The 14950-nt window shown below is 41.6% G+C and overlaps 1 protein-coding gene across 1 annotated transcript in view; it reads left to right on the top strand.

The window, feature by feature from the left end:
• LOC309550632 (calpain-13-like) overlaps nt 1–14950 on the top strand; it is a gene marked incomplete at its 5' end in the record, with an annotated part of 108343 nt that overhangs the window by 42665 nt on the left and 50728 nt on the right. The window contains 4 exons of the mRNA XM_082250970.1: nt 207–248; nt 5570–5611; nt 9194–9268; nt 14464–14549. Coding sequence (XP_082107096.1) covers nt 207–248; nt 5570–5611; nt 9194–9268; nt 14464–14549 — 245 coding nt within the window. The remainder of the gene's footprint in view (nt 1–206; nt 249–5569; nt 5612–9193; nt 9269–14463; nt 14550–14950) is intronic.

The raw sequence follows: 14950 nt of genomic DNA, 5'->3' as shown, positions 1-14950 counted from the left end.
CTACTAGGTTATGATGATATACAGAGAAACCATTTGTTAATGAATCTTGCTATAATTGGAATCAATTAGAATTCTTTATTGAATAAGGTAATTGGTTCACTAAGGCTTTTGAAGAAATAATTCTTCTAAGGCTGTTACATCAAACCCTATGCTAAATGACTGATATTGTCCTCCTCTAAGTCTCATTTTAATCTTTTGATTAACAGGAGAGAACACAGAGGAATCGAAGTATGAGTGTGCCAGTGGTGGTAAGATCTGTTTGTCGTTATCCTGTAATTCTTCAGATTTCTTTCCAATGCATACTTGTACAAAGAGTGTCCTATGGGATTCTCTTTTTGTAGATGCTAGATAGTTATCACAATGGATTCTTGTATTTTTGAACCTCCATTGCAGTGGTGTATCATCCATGTGTGCAGGGTGTTCAGCGCACACGGGCCCCACGCCCTGCCATACCCCAAAAAAAGGATTGTGAAAAAAATGAAAACCAAATTGAATTTTAAAACAATAAATACATAAAAAAAAAACTACAAACTCCATCCACTGCTCTACTGACACTGTCCACTGTCCTCTCCTGCATATACTACCCACCTCCATACACTCTATACTCCTCTCCTGCACATACTACCCACCTCCATACACTATACTCCTCTCCTGCACATACTGCCCACTGCTATACACTCCGCACTCCTCTCCTGCACATACTACCCACTCCCATATACTCCGTACTCCTTTCCTGTCCATACTAACCACCAAACACTCCACACTCTTCTTCTGCATATACTACCCACTACTGTACATTCCACACTATGCAATCCCTATTTAACATGCAAGTCATCTCAGACTCTATTAAACTGCACCCCCTTTAAGCCATACCCAATATTAGGGCAATTTAAGCCACGGGCACATTTCTCCACTGAGCATTTTTTTTTAACAATGCCTAGAGCCCACTTTTTATCTTTCACACAGGCCCACTGATTTCATGATACGCCCCTGCTCCAATAGTATGAACAGCAGGGGAACTGAAAAGATTTGTTCAGTATGCTCATGGCTTTATTTAGGTTTATGGGGAAGCTCTGTGGAGGTGCAGGATGACCAGAAAAGATATCAGGAGGAGGGGTCTATTTGCATCAGGTGCAGTGGGGCTGCCTTGAGTGGCTATTCCAGTGCAGTGTCACCCCAAGACAATTCCAATTGCCTTGTCTCCTGAGTGGCAAGTTTAAACCACTGCGTTGTGGTAGTGTGTGGACAGTGTAAATAAGTATGTTCGTATTTTTTTGAAGCATAGCGCAGTGCTAGGTAATCCACACCTCTGCACATGTGGTGGCCAATTAAACCTAATAAAATGTCACCCAAAGTATAATCACACCAACCCCCCTCCCGAGCAATATAGTGTCACTATAGTGACTTTGTATTGCTCTATCTGTTGATCAGAGACATTGGCTGGCTGCACTGATGACACTATGCCAGTGCAGTAAGCTAGTGTATCTGATCAATAATTATTTCAGAGTCACTGTGATCATGTTTTTAACACACAGACGCTATGGTGACATTGTACTGCTGAGGCGGCGATCATGCACAGTGACTGGGTTCTCTGATATCACTATATGTCAGTGCAGCCAGCCATTGTCATTGATCACTGGTACAGCAGTAGAAGGTCACAAGACCAATGCAGCCAGTCACAGTGCCCCCAATCACACCCACACCAGTCAGGGTTACCATATTAGTGCAGTCAGTCACAGTATCTCTGATTATCATAACACCAGTCCCAGTGTCACCTTAACAGTGCAGCTAGTCACAGTGTCCCCAATCACCACTGCACTAGTCACAGTGTCAGCAATCACCACTGCACTAGTCACAGTGTCAGCAATCACCACTGCACCAGTAACAGTGTCACCAAATCAGTGCAGCCAGTAACAGTGTTTCTAGTGACTGCCACACTAGTCCCAGTGTCACTAGACCAATGTAAGCTATTAACGGTAATCCTGAGTGACAGCCACCACACCAGTCCAAGTGGCACCAGACCACTGTATATCATCAACAGTGTTCCTGATCACCACACCAGTTTCAATATTACAAGACCAGTGTAAGTCAGGAACAGTCTTCCTGATCAACACCACACCAGTCCCAGTGCTTCAAGACCAATGTAAACCAGCAATTGTGTTTCTAATCACTGCTACACCAGCTGGAAGTGTCACTGGCAGTTTATGTCATTAACAGTGTTCCAGATCACCACCACACCAGTCCCAGTTTCAGGAGACCACTGTAAGCCAACAACAGTGTTCCTGATTGCTGCCACACCAGTGCCAATGTCACCAGAGCCAGTGAAACCAGCAACAATGTTCCTGATCAACACCACACCTGTTACAGTGTCACTAGACTAGTGTGCTCGATTAACAGTGTTTCTGATTGGTGCCACACCTGTCCTAGTGTCCTCAGAGCAGTGCAGCCATCTATAGTGTTCCTGATTGCTGGCACACCAGTTTCAAAGTTTAGGAACTCCCACCGTGCCATATCCAAAACATATCCGTGCCATATCCAATATACAAAAAATTGCGGACTTTAAAGGCACAACAGAAGAGAGAAAATGTTAAAATTATATAAAAAGGGCAAAATAGGGGAGAAGCAACTCAATCCAACCACTTCCACCCGCCATCCACATAAATAAAGAACAAAATAGGCCAAAAATGACCCACAAAATTAAAAAGGGGGCAAGGGAACATACCAAGATTACTAATTGGTGAGAAGGCACCAGCAAAGTGCTTAGTTACAGCATCCAAGAAAATATATCCTAAGAAACAAAGCAGAAAACTGCCATTAGACATACCAAACCATGTATGTAACTGTGTGCCAGCAAAATGGCCGGATACCTCTCTCACCACCATAATCAAGGTCCCTTGTAAGCTGCCGCCTCTGCATGATTCAGCCTAACAACTCAAATGTTGGGGAATGAAACGCATTAAAGGGCATACCCGGAGCAGGGGCTGAGATCAACACCGTAACTTTGGGCAGGTATGAGCTGTCTTATTGAATTTACACTTCTGAATTTGTGCATTGGCGCTCGCTCCCACTTTCAAAACACCGATGGGGAAATCCTACATCCTTGGCTTTGAGTAACTCTATAGGGAAAGGGGGGAAGGAGGGCGGGACTTTAAATGAGGCACATGGTGGGGTAACCATGTGTCTCCATCCCAAATTTCATATAGAAAAAAAGCCAAAAGGCAAAATGTTGGGACTTTGTATGAGAGACATGACAATGACAGGGCTAGTCGGTAAAAATATAGTATTTATTATTTTTTGTATATATATATATATATATATCATATAGTCATAATATACAAAATAAACAATGCATGGTATATAAAAAACTGGAGTAATACAAATGATGAATGGTCCCCAAGCCAGCCTGAAAGAACCAGCATAGCAATAGACAATAATAAAGTAAATTGAGTATGATCATAACATCCATAACTGACGCGTTTCGTGGCCTAGTATCGCCACTTCTTCAAGAGTAGGTGTATGATCCATATCTATAAACAAAAAGATAATACGTATAAAAGTATTTTGCAATTTTGCATAGCATGATGGTCATTAAAAAGCTGAGAGGGGAGGGGAGAGGGAGGGAAAAGCCCCCACAGTCTCACAACTTACATGGTGGCTCCGGCAGTAGCTGGCAATGACGGTGGGACATGGACCCAGTGCCTCCCACGGGAGCTGAGGATGCAGAGGGTCAGCGGAAGAGGCGAATAGCGCCACACACAGGAAGAATTTGTAAGTACAAGTAGCTGCGGTAATATAGGTAGTAACATACACCTGTATCAAATGAGTAGAAACGTATGTTTGTATGAGGACTTCACATAATGTTGCCTATATTGTATCAGTAAAAATTGGAAGAGACTCAAAGTAAATTTGGAGGAAATGAATTAGATGAAAATTATGGAATAAGTGAGAAAGATAAAAATGTAGATAATGACGTTGAGTAACTCTATAGGTATCCTGTAACCCTCCCAGTTGTTATTTTTGGACTACAAAATAATTAGGGGTTGATTTACTAAAGGCAAACAGACTATGCACTTTGCAAAGTGCTTTTGCACTCTGCAGGTGCAGTTGCTCCAGAGCTTAGTAAATGAGGCAAGGCTTCACTTTGCAAGGAATACCCAATCACATGCAAGGAAAAAAAAAAACGGAATTTTTGCTTGCACTTGATTGGAGTTTGGATATTGGAAGTCAGCAGAACTTCTGCTCATTTACTAAGCTCTGGGGCAACTGCACTTGCAGAGTGCAACTGCACTTTTCAAAGTTCACAGTATATTTCCCTTTAATAAATCAACCCCTTAGTGTCAATGTTTGTGTTTTCATTCCGCAACAGGATTTAGTTGCTGAGTGCAGTTTTGGAAAATCAACAGGTCATTTTCTATATTTGCACTGAAAAAAACATGGGGAAATTTGCATAAATTGCAAAGATGTACTGCATATGTTTTTTTGTTTTTTAATTTTATCTGACATGCACTTTAAGTAAGTTTTGTAGCTTCTGTAGATCATATTTAAATGTTTAAAAATAGGTTTTGTAGCTTGTGTAGAATATATTTAAATGTAATTTAACCACTTCTGAACCGCCCACCATGTATTTACGTTGCTACTTGACATTAAATACCAGGATTATGGCAGCAGATAGCTGCCATACCCCGTTTTTTTTTTTTTTCTACACAGCAGGCTGTCTGCTTTAACATAAAAGTGGTCCTAGCGGCGGATTCGCCACAGGATCACTTTCATGGGTGGCGGGAGAGGTGCCCTTCTTACCACTTTACGGTCGTTTTCCCAGCTTACCGGAGCCATCAGTAGCGGGGAAAATGATCTGATCCCCTGTGCAGATGGGCAGAAGGTCAAGTGAGGACAAGGTGGCCCCCACTCCACTCCATGCCATTGGAGGACCGGAAGCGAGGTCAAACATCACTTTGCCCAACCGCCTTAAAGGGCCAATTTTTTTTTTTTTAATCTCATATTAAAGAGGACCTGTCCGTTTGTTTTCATTCCTTGTAATAGGAATAAAAGTGATACAAAACATTTATTTTTAAAGGTAACAGTTTAAAAATGAAAGTAAAATAAATAAGAAAACATTTTTTTAAAGAGCCCTGTCCCTCCGAGCTTCCACGCAGAAGCAAATGCATATGCAAGTCGCGCCTCATGTAAACGGTGTTCAAACCACACATGTGAGGTATTGCCACACTCGTTAGAGTGAGAGCAAAAATTCTAGCCCTAGACCTTCTCTGTAACTCTAAACTGGTAACCTGTAGAGATTTTTAAAGCGTCGTTTATTGGGAAATTGGGCTAACTTTACTGTTTTTTTTATTTTATTATTTAAAAAAGTGTATTTTTTCCCAAAAAATTGCAGCTGTAAATATGGTGTGACATAAAGTATTGCAACGATCTCCATTTTATTCTCTAGGGTCTAAGATATTTTCTAGAAAAAAGTACTGATTTTAATTTGTAAACAACAAGGGTAAGAAATAAGCCTGATCCTTTAGTGGTTCATTTTATCGTGAAAAATGTGTTATTTTCTTTTCTTTAACAGAAAGAAGCTCTTGACTTCCGGAGGGGAAGTGCACCAATCACTGTACGTAACATTTACTTCTTATTTCCCAGAAATGTTGCCATGCAGAGCTCACAAACTCTATTAGCTGTAAGAATCTGAAGTTGGCCATACATTGGTCAAAACTTACCAATTCCTCCATCCACACAAACAAGATGGATGGAGGAATTGCTATCCCCACCCCCTTTCCTTGCCAGGGCAATGTATTCTGACAGAAGCAACCACCCTGTCAGCATGCCCTGGTCAGGGACTGCAGCAGCTGATCGAAGGGTAATTCTCCAGCAGGGGAGCACAAGACTGATGGTTTGTCCAGTTCCTGCTGAACCAGACTCAATTGGTGAATGACCAATTTTAGTTCTAGTGCTAATGAGACATCAAAAAAAAAAATTGTGTTTCATTCATAGAATACGTGTTCTTTGATTGGGGGGTGAGAAATTATGTGTACCCCCACCCCTCTTCCCTTGTCCTCCAATACAGGAGTAATACAAGGCATTCTGTGAAAAAAAGTATTTTTTTGGGTGGGCATGGGGTGAGGAGAGGGCATGGTGTGACATGAGACCTTACCAATACCAATTAATAGTATTACTAATACTACTATTATAATAACTATTGTTGGCTTTAAACTGTACCAGACATCAGATATATTTGTAAAAGTAATGTGTAAATGTAACATTTCCAGGTATTTATTACCTCTCACATATTGAGATAGCAGTACTCCCCTGACAATGCCTTATTTTTGTTATTCTCTCATTTTTATTAGTTAACAAATGTCTGACACAGATCAACCCCTACTACAGTCTCTACAGTCTGATGGGAAGGTTACAGAGGAAATGCTTTCTCCTGCCTGTGCAGACTGATGACATAATTTAAGCCTAGAAAAGGTCACTTCAAATGCTGCCTTTTAATGATAAAAAGTGTTGTTTTTTAACCCCTTCCTGCCTGGCCTATTGTAAAATAGCGGCTGGTGTGATCGGACACAACCGATGACAGATAACTATCGGCCACCGATAAATTTTTTTTTTCACATTTGTAGTAATTTTTCCTTTCTTTAGCAAAAAATAAAAAACCCAGCAGTGATTAAATACCACTGAAAGTAAGCTCTAATTGTGTGAAAAAAATAATAAAAATGTCCTATGGGTACAATATTCCATGACTGCGTAATTGTCATTCAAAGGGTGACAGCGCTGAAATCTGAAAACTGGCCTGGGCAGTAAGGGGGGGAAAGTGTCTGGTATTGAAGTGGTTAAAGGACAAGTTTAGAGTTATAAAATTAAATGAATAAACATCCATACTCACCTCTATGCTTCAGCATTAGTGTAATGCTGCAGCTGTCCCACGTCAGCTCTAAGCTCAAGAACTGAGCGATCACATGACTGTTAATCACTCAGTTACTGGTCTGCCAGTGCACCTCTCTCTGTTCTGCCCCTACAGTGCTCACTGTAGTGCCAAGCTGATGAGGGGGCGGGAGAAGCTGGCTTCCACTCTCAGTTGTGTGCTGAGAGCCAGAGCCAGCTATCAATCAGGTAGCTGTGCAGATCCCGTCAATATGATCGGGATCCTTCCAGAGCCTGGAGCGGCTCTGTGACGTCAGCTTATAGCGGGCAATAACACGCTATTAGCTGACTCTGGGTCACAGGAGAGCAAAAGTAAAAAGTAAAAGGGCCCTCTTGTGACTCATAAGAGAAGTATGGCCACAGAAGCTTTGGCCATACTGCTCTTTTAAAGTGGTTAGCTTATTCAAGTTGCCCTCCCTTCCCTCCCTAAAAGCCTGCATAAAAGTACCCGTGCAGGAAACAACACTTACCTTTCCCCCACTTCCTTCCACAGCACCTAGGTGAGGGGTGACATCATCCTCCTTCCGGACAGATCCCTGAGAATGTTGAGTAGCCCATACCTCACAAGAAGACAGTCCTGCACTGTGCTGCATCCTCTTCTCATGAGATTTTGGCTGTTCAACATTCTCAGGGATCTTGTGAACAGAAGGATGTTGTCAACCACTGCACTGCAAAAGTTAGGGAAAGGTGAGTATTTTATCTACACTCTATTACCAAAAGTATTGGGACCCTGCCTTTACAGGCACATGAACTTTAATGGAATCCCAGTCTTAAGCCCCGTACACACGCGTCGAAAATTAGCAGGGAATTTTCGTCCGACGACCGATCTGCCGATTTTCGGCTTGTTAGTATGATGCTTCCGACAACCAACTCCGACTTTTCGGCCGAAAAAAAACCTGGTGTGCAGACTATAAAATTTTTGTTGGCCGTCAACACAACGGCCGATTTTCGTGCAGTCAGTACAGATTTCGACAGGGAAAAATCTGATGAGCAAGTCTGGGCATGCTCAGAGAAGAAAGAACACAAAGAAAGCAACCCAACACATGACATCACTTCTGAAGTAGAATTTTGTTCAGCGAGAAAATTCGTGTGCAGTCTAGGCACATTCCAACCAACAAAACACAACTCTGGACAAAAGACGCACGATCGGTTGGCCGATAATGGTTGCGTGTGTACGGGGCTTTAGTCTGTAGGGTTCAGTATTGAGCTGGCCCACTCTTTGCAGCTATAACAGCTTTAACTCTTTTGGGAAGGCTGTCCACAAGGTTTAGGAGTGTGTCTATGGTAATCTTTGACCATTCTTCGAGAAGTGTATTTGTGAGGTCCGGCACTGATGTGGACTAGAACGCCTGGCTCGCAGTCTCCACTCAAATTCATCCCAAAGGTGTTCTGTCGGGCTGAGGTCAGGACTCTGTGCAGGCCAGACAAGTTCCTCCACCACAAACTCGCTCATCCATGTCTTTATAGACATTGTTTCTGCACAGGTGCGCAGTCATTTTGGAAGGGGCCATCCCCAAACTGTTCCCACAAAGTTGGGAGCATGAAATTGTCCAAAATGTCTTGGTATTCTGACGCCTTAAGGGTTCTCTTCATGGGAACTAAGGGGCCCAGCCCAACCCCTAAAAACACACCCCGCACCTTAATCCCCCCTCCACCAAATGATTTAGACCAGTGCACAAAGCAAGGTCCATAAAGACATGGATGAGCGAGTATGGGGTGGAAGAACTTGACTGGCCTGCTCAGAGACCTGACCTCAACCTGATAGAACACCTTTGGGATGGATTAGAGTGGAGACTGAGAGCCAGGCCTTCTTGTCCACATCAGAGCCTGAGCTCACAAATGCGCTTCTGGAAGAATGGTCATACATTCCCATAGACACACTCCTAAACCTTGTAGACAGCCTTCTCAGAAGAGTTGAAGATGTTATAGCTGCAAAGGGTGGGCCAATTTAATGTTGAGTCCTATGGACTAAGACTGGGGTGCCATTAAAGTTTATGCGCGTATAAAGGCAGGCGTACCAATACTTTTCCCCCCCACAAATACATTTATGGGGAGCACCTTTCAAGACTTCTCCACCCTACCCAAAATTGGCGGGTACTGTGTTCAAGTCGAGAGCAGAGGGTAATGGATTCAATCTCAGGAACCCTTGCTTGATATGTTGCACTGGAGTCAGGTATGTCAATCTGTGCCAATAATAACAGTGTCCACCCTAAACTGAAATATTACCTTTTGCTGGAATTGGCATTTATTTATCTAACTACTGCTTCTTTAGTATATTGCAGATAATCCGGTACTCAGTAACGGTCTAGTGCAGTCTCATGCTTATTGTATAACAGATACTGCACAGGTGAGTAGCTAAACATCTGTTTATTCTGAATAAATACAGGTGATAAAGAAGATTATCTATTGCTCATCCGTTAGGGCTTGTTCACACCAACTGTGTTGGGCAGCATTGTCCAACACAGTCCCAAAGCAAGAACAAGGCAATTCGCCTTATGTCCCATGGCTTCAATTCACATCAATGTGGGCACTGAAAAATGTACGACAATTGCATTTTTTGCACAGCATGTTCTGATGTGCTGTAGTGCATTGCAATGCACAGCAGCTCATAACCATTTCATACAGCTGAGGAAAAAAAAAAGAAAAAAAGCAAGCACTGTAATGTATTTTAAAGTAAAGCGTTCAGTAGTTTCAGAAACACAAGCAGCTAAATGTACAGTATATGAACAGCTCATCCGTTCCTCTATTAATTGACCCACTGTCTGCCATCTCCCATACCACTCAAGAGAAGTTGACATTTTTATATGACTTCAGCTGTCTATATTTTTGGATCTACTTAGCGTTTTGACATACTGTTTTTACTGAATGTAACCTCTGCTTATATGTATATGTTTTCACCATCTGCTTCATCTTAATTGCTTAAAGTGGAGCTATGGGAAAAATAGAAAATCACATAAATGATGCAGCCAGTCACCGGCTCTATACAGCGGGTTTTTATTTTTTTATACTATGGCCTCCCACACTGTAAACTGTTTTTTTCTTCCTTTACAAACGTAAAATGACACCGTATCTACCCATGGTATACTATGTCAATAAGAGGTAAAACCAGTTTTTCCAGACTAGAGACATAACACCTCTTCTTAGTAATACAAAGCTGAATTAATACAAAAAAACTGCTGTAGCCCATAGCTCTGCAGGAGTGCTCAATTATTCAGCATTGTTATCTTGCAGCACTGATGTCTGGGGTTTAGCTTCCACTTTAGATACTATCTTCACGTATATTCTCCTCTAGTTTATGTTGATTTCCTGTCTGTGTTAAATTGGTGAGAGGGTCACTTTAGGTTTCTATTGCTGTGATCCAGCTAGGGATTTATTCTCTCAATTCTTGTCTGAGAAACACAGCAATGAGGGAACATTTTTGAGATTGGCGACTATGAAAGGTGTCTTCATTGGAAAATATTCCCACTATGAGTGATGACTGAATCTGCTTAAGTTCAGTTCACATAGGGTTCTGAGAGCCTGGTTTGAAGTTTGGCAAACCAAAATTTTGTGGCAAACCCCATTAAATCCATCAGGGATTACGTTTTTTAGTGAATTCTGATCATGTTTAGGGCTAATAAACAAGCTATTGCCACAAAGAAGGCATGAGAATGTGGGAACTTCCATTGTACTAAAGGCTATGGTTATGGCTAAAAAATTAATAAAATACAGTACAGCTGGGCGAAGGTCCTTTGATGTCGCTTCAAGGATGAAATGGAAAAAAGAACACATATCATTTAAATTAAAGTCCTGTGGGTGTCTTAAAGTGTTTGTTACCCTGAAAAACATTATACAGCACAGTGCTTGTGCTGTGGAATTTCACCCCTTGTATCACATGAAATACATGGCTGATCCTGCCTGGTTCTGACATCCACCCTGTAAACTGACCACAGTTTATCATGGCTGCTGAGCCCTGACACTGTGGTCATTTTACGTGCCTCCGTCATCCTCAGCTCTTCTCTCTGCCTGTCAGCTCTGCCCACTCTATGATCCTCCTTTCCTGCTGCTCTCTTATCTATAGTATAAGCATGAATGCCCCTCTGATATATAACGCAATGTGTCCCTGTTCCTGTAAAATATATAAAAAATATGCTAATTATACCTTATATCAGAGTGTCTCCAAGCACTCACGTGACTCTTCAGATCTCTCCCCTCTCTCCTCCCTGGCTGACGTCAGCGGCAGTGCTCGGCCCCGCCTGCTATATCTATCAGCTGGGCAGAGGAGAGAGCCGAGTAGTCACCTGAGCGCCAGGAGATGCTCTGATATAAGGTATAATTGGCTTTTTTTTTTTTTATACAGCACAGGGACACATAACATTATATAACAGAGGGGATTGCATACTTAAACAATAGTGGGTTAACAACCACTTTAAATTTATGTAGTTTCACAGAACAGTACGATTTTCATGGACAGGCTCACCAAAAACATACTTTGGCAGGGGATATTTGACTTGAATTGATTTTTTCCTTGAACCATTAGTTTTGGTGACATACAGAAGCAGAACTCCAATCTGATACATGCTTTTTCCATCAGGAATAGTCTCGCAGTAATAGTCTCACCTTGCCTGGCAGATAGAAATTCACTAGTGGATCACTGAGGACAAGGCAGCAGTTCAAAGTGACATCTGCCCTCAAATTTTCCACACAATAAAACTGAAATAAGGAAGCAAATGTGGTACTTACACAGGTAGTAGTCCTAAAATGTTTTTTGGGTTAAATGAAGAGCTGGGAGCATGGGGAAATGTTGTGTCAAACAGGACCCCACCACTGCAATTCACAGAGGTAAAGCAGTTTGCTTTACTATCCCTATTCAAACACTCAACAAGCTTCAATACACTGACACTATGGCTTCTCTGAGCACCTCCTTTTATTATGAGGGGGCTGACTTAACTCAAAGCCCCTATTAATTGCAGGCCATGGTTTAAAGGCCATGCAAAGTATTTTGGGTAGTTGTGTGGAGACCACAAATTTCAAACCCTACAAATTCACAAAGATTGAAATTCATCTTTACTTGCTACTTCTGTTCCTTAATTTCTGTCCTGGAAACAATGGTCAACAAATTAAAGTGAATCCAGTGATCAGTATAGATATTAGAGATAGCTAGACATGTGCCATTTTCAGAAAGACGTCAGCAAATTCAGACCATATATGTATATTCCTGCAATATCCATTGACATATAAAAATATTCCATTACAGAAAAATACCCATCATATTCAGCACTCACCCGAAACATCAGACCCACATTTCTGAAGATCTATAAAGACTTGTGTTATAGCCTCCTGGTCATTGGTTCAACAAGTAATCACCAGTAGGAACATCAAGCATACTATGCAGTTCACACCAGCATTGACAAACAGGACCACAGCTATAATTCAGGTAAAAAGAAACAAAAAAGGGCGCACCGACCTAACGCATTATCCTCAATAATAGGCTTTATTAGTACAATATGTAAAATGGCTACTCACAAACAAAGGTAGAAAATAGTCATATCAAGCTCAATTCCTCCAATGTTAGGAATAGTCCATGCATTAGTCCATAATCCTGTTAAGATGACGGCTGACGCGTTTCGAGGCTCAGCCTCTTCCTCAGAGGTGGCTCTAGGTCGGTGCGCCCTTTTTTGTTTCTTTTTACCTGTAGTACTTTTGGGCTACCCCAGTCCTTTTTGGGCAGCAATACTCTAGCCATCCGAGACGCCATATGTGAGTCCCGTGGGAAGTGTGGTCAGGGAGCTTGGATTCTAAGCGCAGGAGAGAGGTGGTATCCCCATATTGTTTTGCCACAGCTATAATTCACCTGGGACTTTCCATTTCTTCTCAGCCCTCTCAAGAAAGCCTCCTCCATTATATCACTACGATTGAAGCAAAAAAGAATAGTGTAACTCCGGTTTATTTAAAACAAACGAAATACAATTACAAATACAAGCTCTAGCATACCTGAAGTGTTTTTTCAATATAAAAGAGGAGGAGGAGATTCGGTTGAACACCATTGTATACAAGCGTGTTGTTAATATTTGTCATGCAAAAGTAGGACACTTGTGACTGTGTGTTGGAAAAAGGTTCTCCATGGAGGATTTTGGTTCACTCACTAGCAATTTGTCATTTAAGTCATTTCAAATAGAATTTATGAAAAACAAACATTGCTGCAGCATATAAGAAGGTATGCATTCTGGTATGAACTCTAAAAAGAGCCAAAAGTACAGCAATAATAGGACAAAAGCCTGCATGACTTGGCTTGAAAGGGGTTATGCATAATGATGGTGGTTACAATGGGTTAGAAAATAGTGTGAGGGGGTGGGTGTTTACTTGTTTGGTAGACAAAGGGCTGGCCAGGTGAGGCTCCAGTATTTGTTGGTGTGATGTAACAGTAGGAAAATATGACTGCATTAGATGAATTCCTAAGCCCCGTATATTAGAATTATTGGGCGGTTTGATCATTTCCTTTCGTGCCAGGTTGCGTGGCAGTGGGAACTTTGAAAGTGATCCTGTTGGATAGGACAGCTTGGGTAGGAACCCATCTTTGGTGTGCCATCCCCTGTTTCAGTAGGGTCTATTCACTTAGGTTGTAATCATGCCATACGCTATGTCTGAAGATAACAGAGAAATGCTCCCCAAGACAGTGTGGACCACTTGGGGGTCCATCAAAGTGTTTGCTCGCAGATTGAGAAGTATTTCTCTGTATAGCCCTAGACGCTAGTCTTGTGTTTTTTCCTGTGTCAATGTTGTTTTAGTCTCCATTCACACTACCGCGACTTGTCAGCCTGACAAGTCGCGGCCTGTCGCGGTCCATGCAGTGCTACAGGACCCGTTCTAATAGGAGCGACACAAGTCGCTCCGACTTAGAAAAAGGGTCCTGTACTACTTCGGGGCGACCTCGGAGCGACTTGCATAGACATTCATTATATGAAGTCCGTGCAAGTCGCGCCGAAGTCACGTCGAAGTCGCGGTGCACGCAACTTGTGAAGTCGCCCCCGAAGTCGTGCCGCTTCAGTGTGAATGCGGTCTTAGGATGTTATTTTTATTTACAATATGTCTATATGCTATTTATGATACAGAGTAATAAATAGGCTGCCACAGCCAATAAATCACAGACTACATGTTTGAATCCTTTATTATGTGCTGGATATGTAATATTTCTAAGAAATAGAAGGCAGGGCCTGGCCCAGAGGCAATGACATAGCTATGTGCTTAGTGGACTATGTATAGTGATGAGTATTTAGCTGTGAAGTGGCTTTCATTTTGTGGTATTTATTTCTTGAGGCATAGGAAATGACATACAGCATTTTTATTGTCATATCATATGTTATGTATTAAGTGTTTTGTGATATGAGCTCCCTATCATGTGTTTATTATTTTATAAAATAATGAACCTGGAAAAAAAAAAATTCCAATTTAATTATAATAGTTTATTTTTAGAAATATAGGCTCTGTGCTTTACTCTTCCCCAGCTTGTTCAGATACAGCTTTGAATTCTAGCATTTATTTCTACCCTTTATATCTCCACAGGTCGAAGTAAAAAATGGATTTGTTAAATTAATTCGGCTCTGGAATCCTTGGGGTCAAGGGGAATGGAGAGGAGCCTGGAATGATAAGTAAGTCTAATCTAGACAGAATATGATTTGTGTGGATAGATTTGACATTAGAGAATCACTAAAGAGGGGGCCTCTTCCTTTTTATTAAAGCAGTGTCATCATTTCCTCCACAAACTCAACCATGTGAACTGTTTAATCATCTTCCCGAGTATTAAACCCATGATTAGCAATGTCAGATCAGTTCATCAAACCAGAATCCACACTGAATGGGGACAAAGTGATCTGCAGCTTTTGTGGGCCATGAAATGGGTCCTTTGGACATGTTTCCACTTTGCTTGCTCTATCACCCTCAGGGTAAGCTCTCAACAGTGCCCTCTTTTAAAGTGATACTAAACACACTCTATTTTATTTACATAATCCCTTCTCTTTATGTATAAATAAAATGTATGTATAATTTATGA

The sequence above is a fragment of the Pelophylax lessonae genome, assembly GCF_965119305.1.
Source record: "Pelophylax lessonae genome assembly, chromosome: 3".
Lineage (NCBI taxonomy): Eukaryota > Metazoa > Chordata > Amphibia > Anura > Ranidae > Pelophylax > Pelophylax lessonae.
Note: the sequence above shows the minus strand (reverse complement) of the source record. Positions and strands in the feature narration are given on the sequence as shown.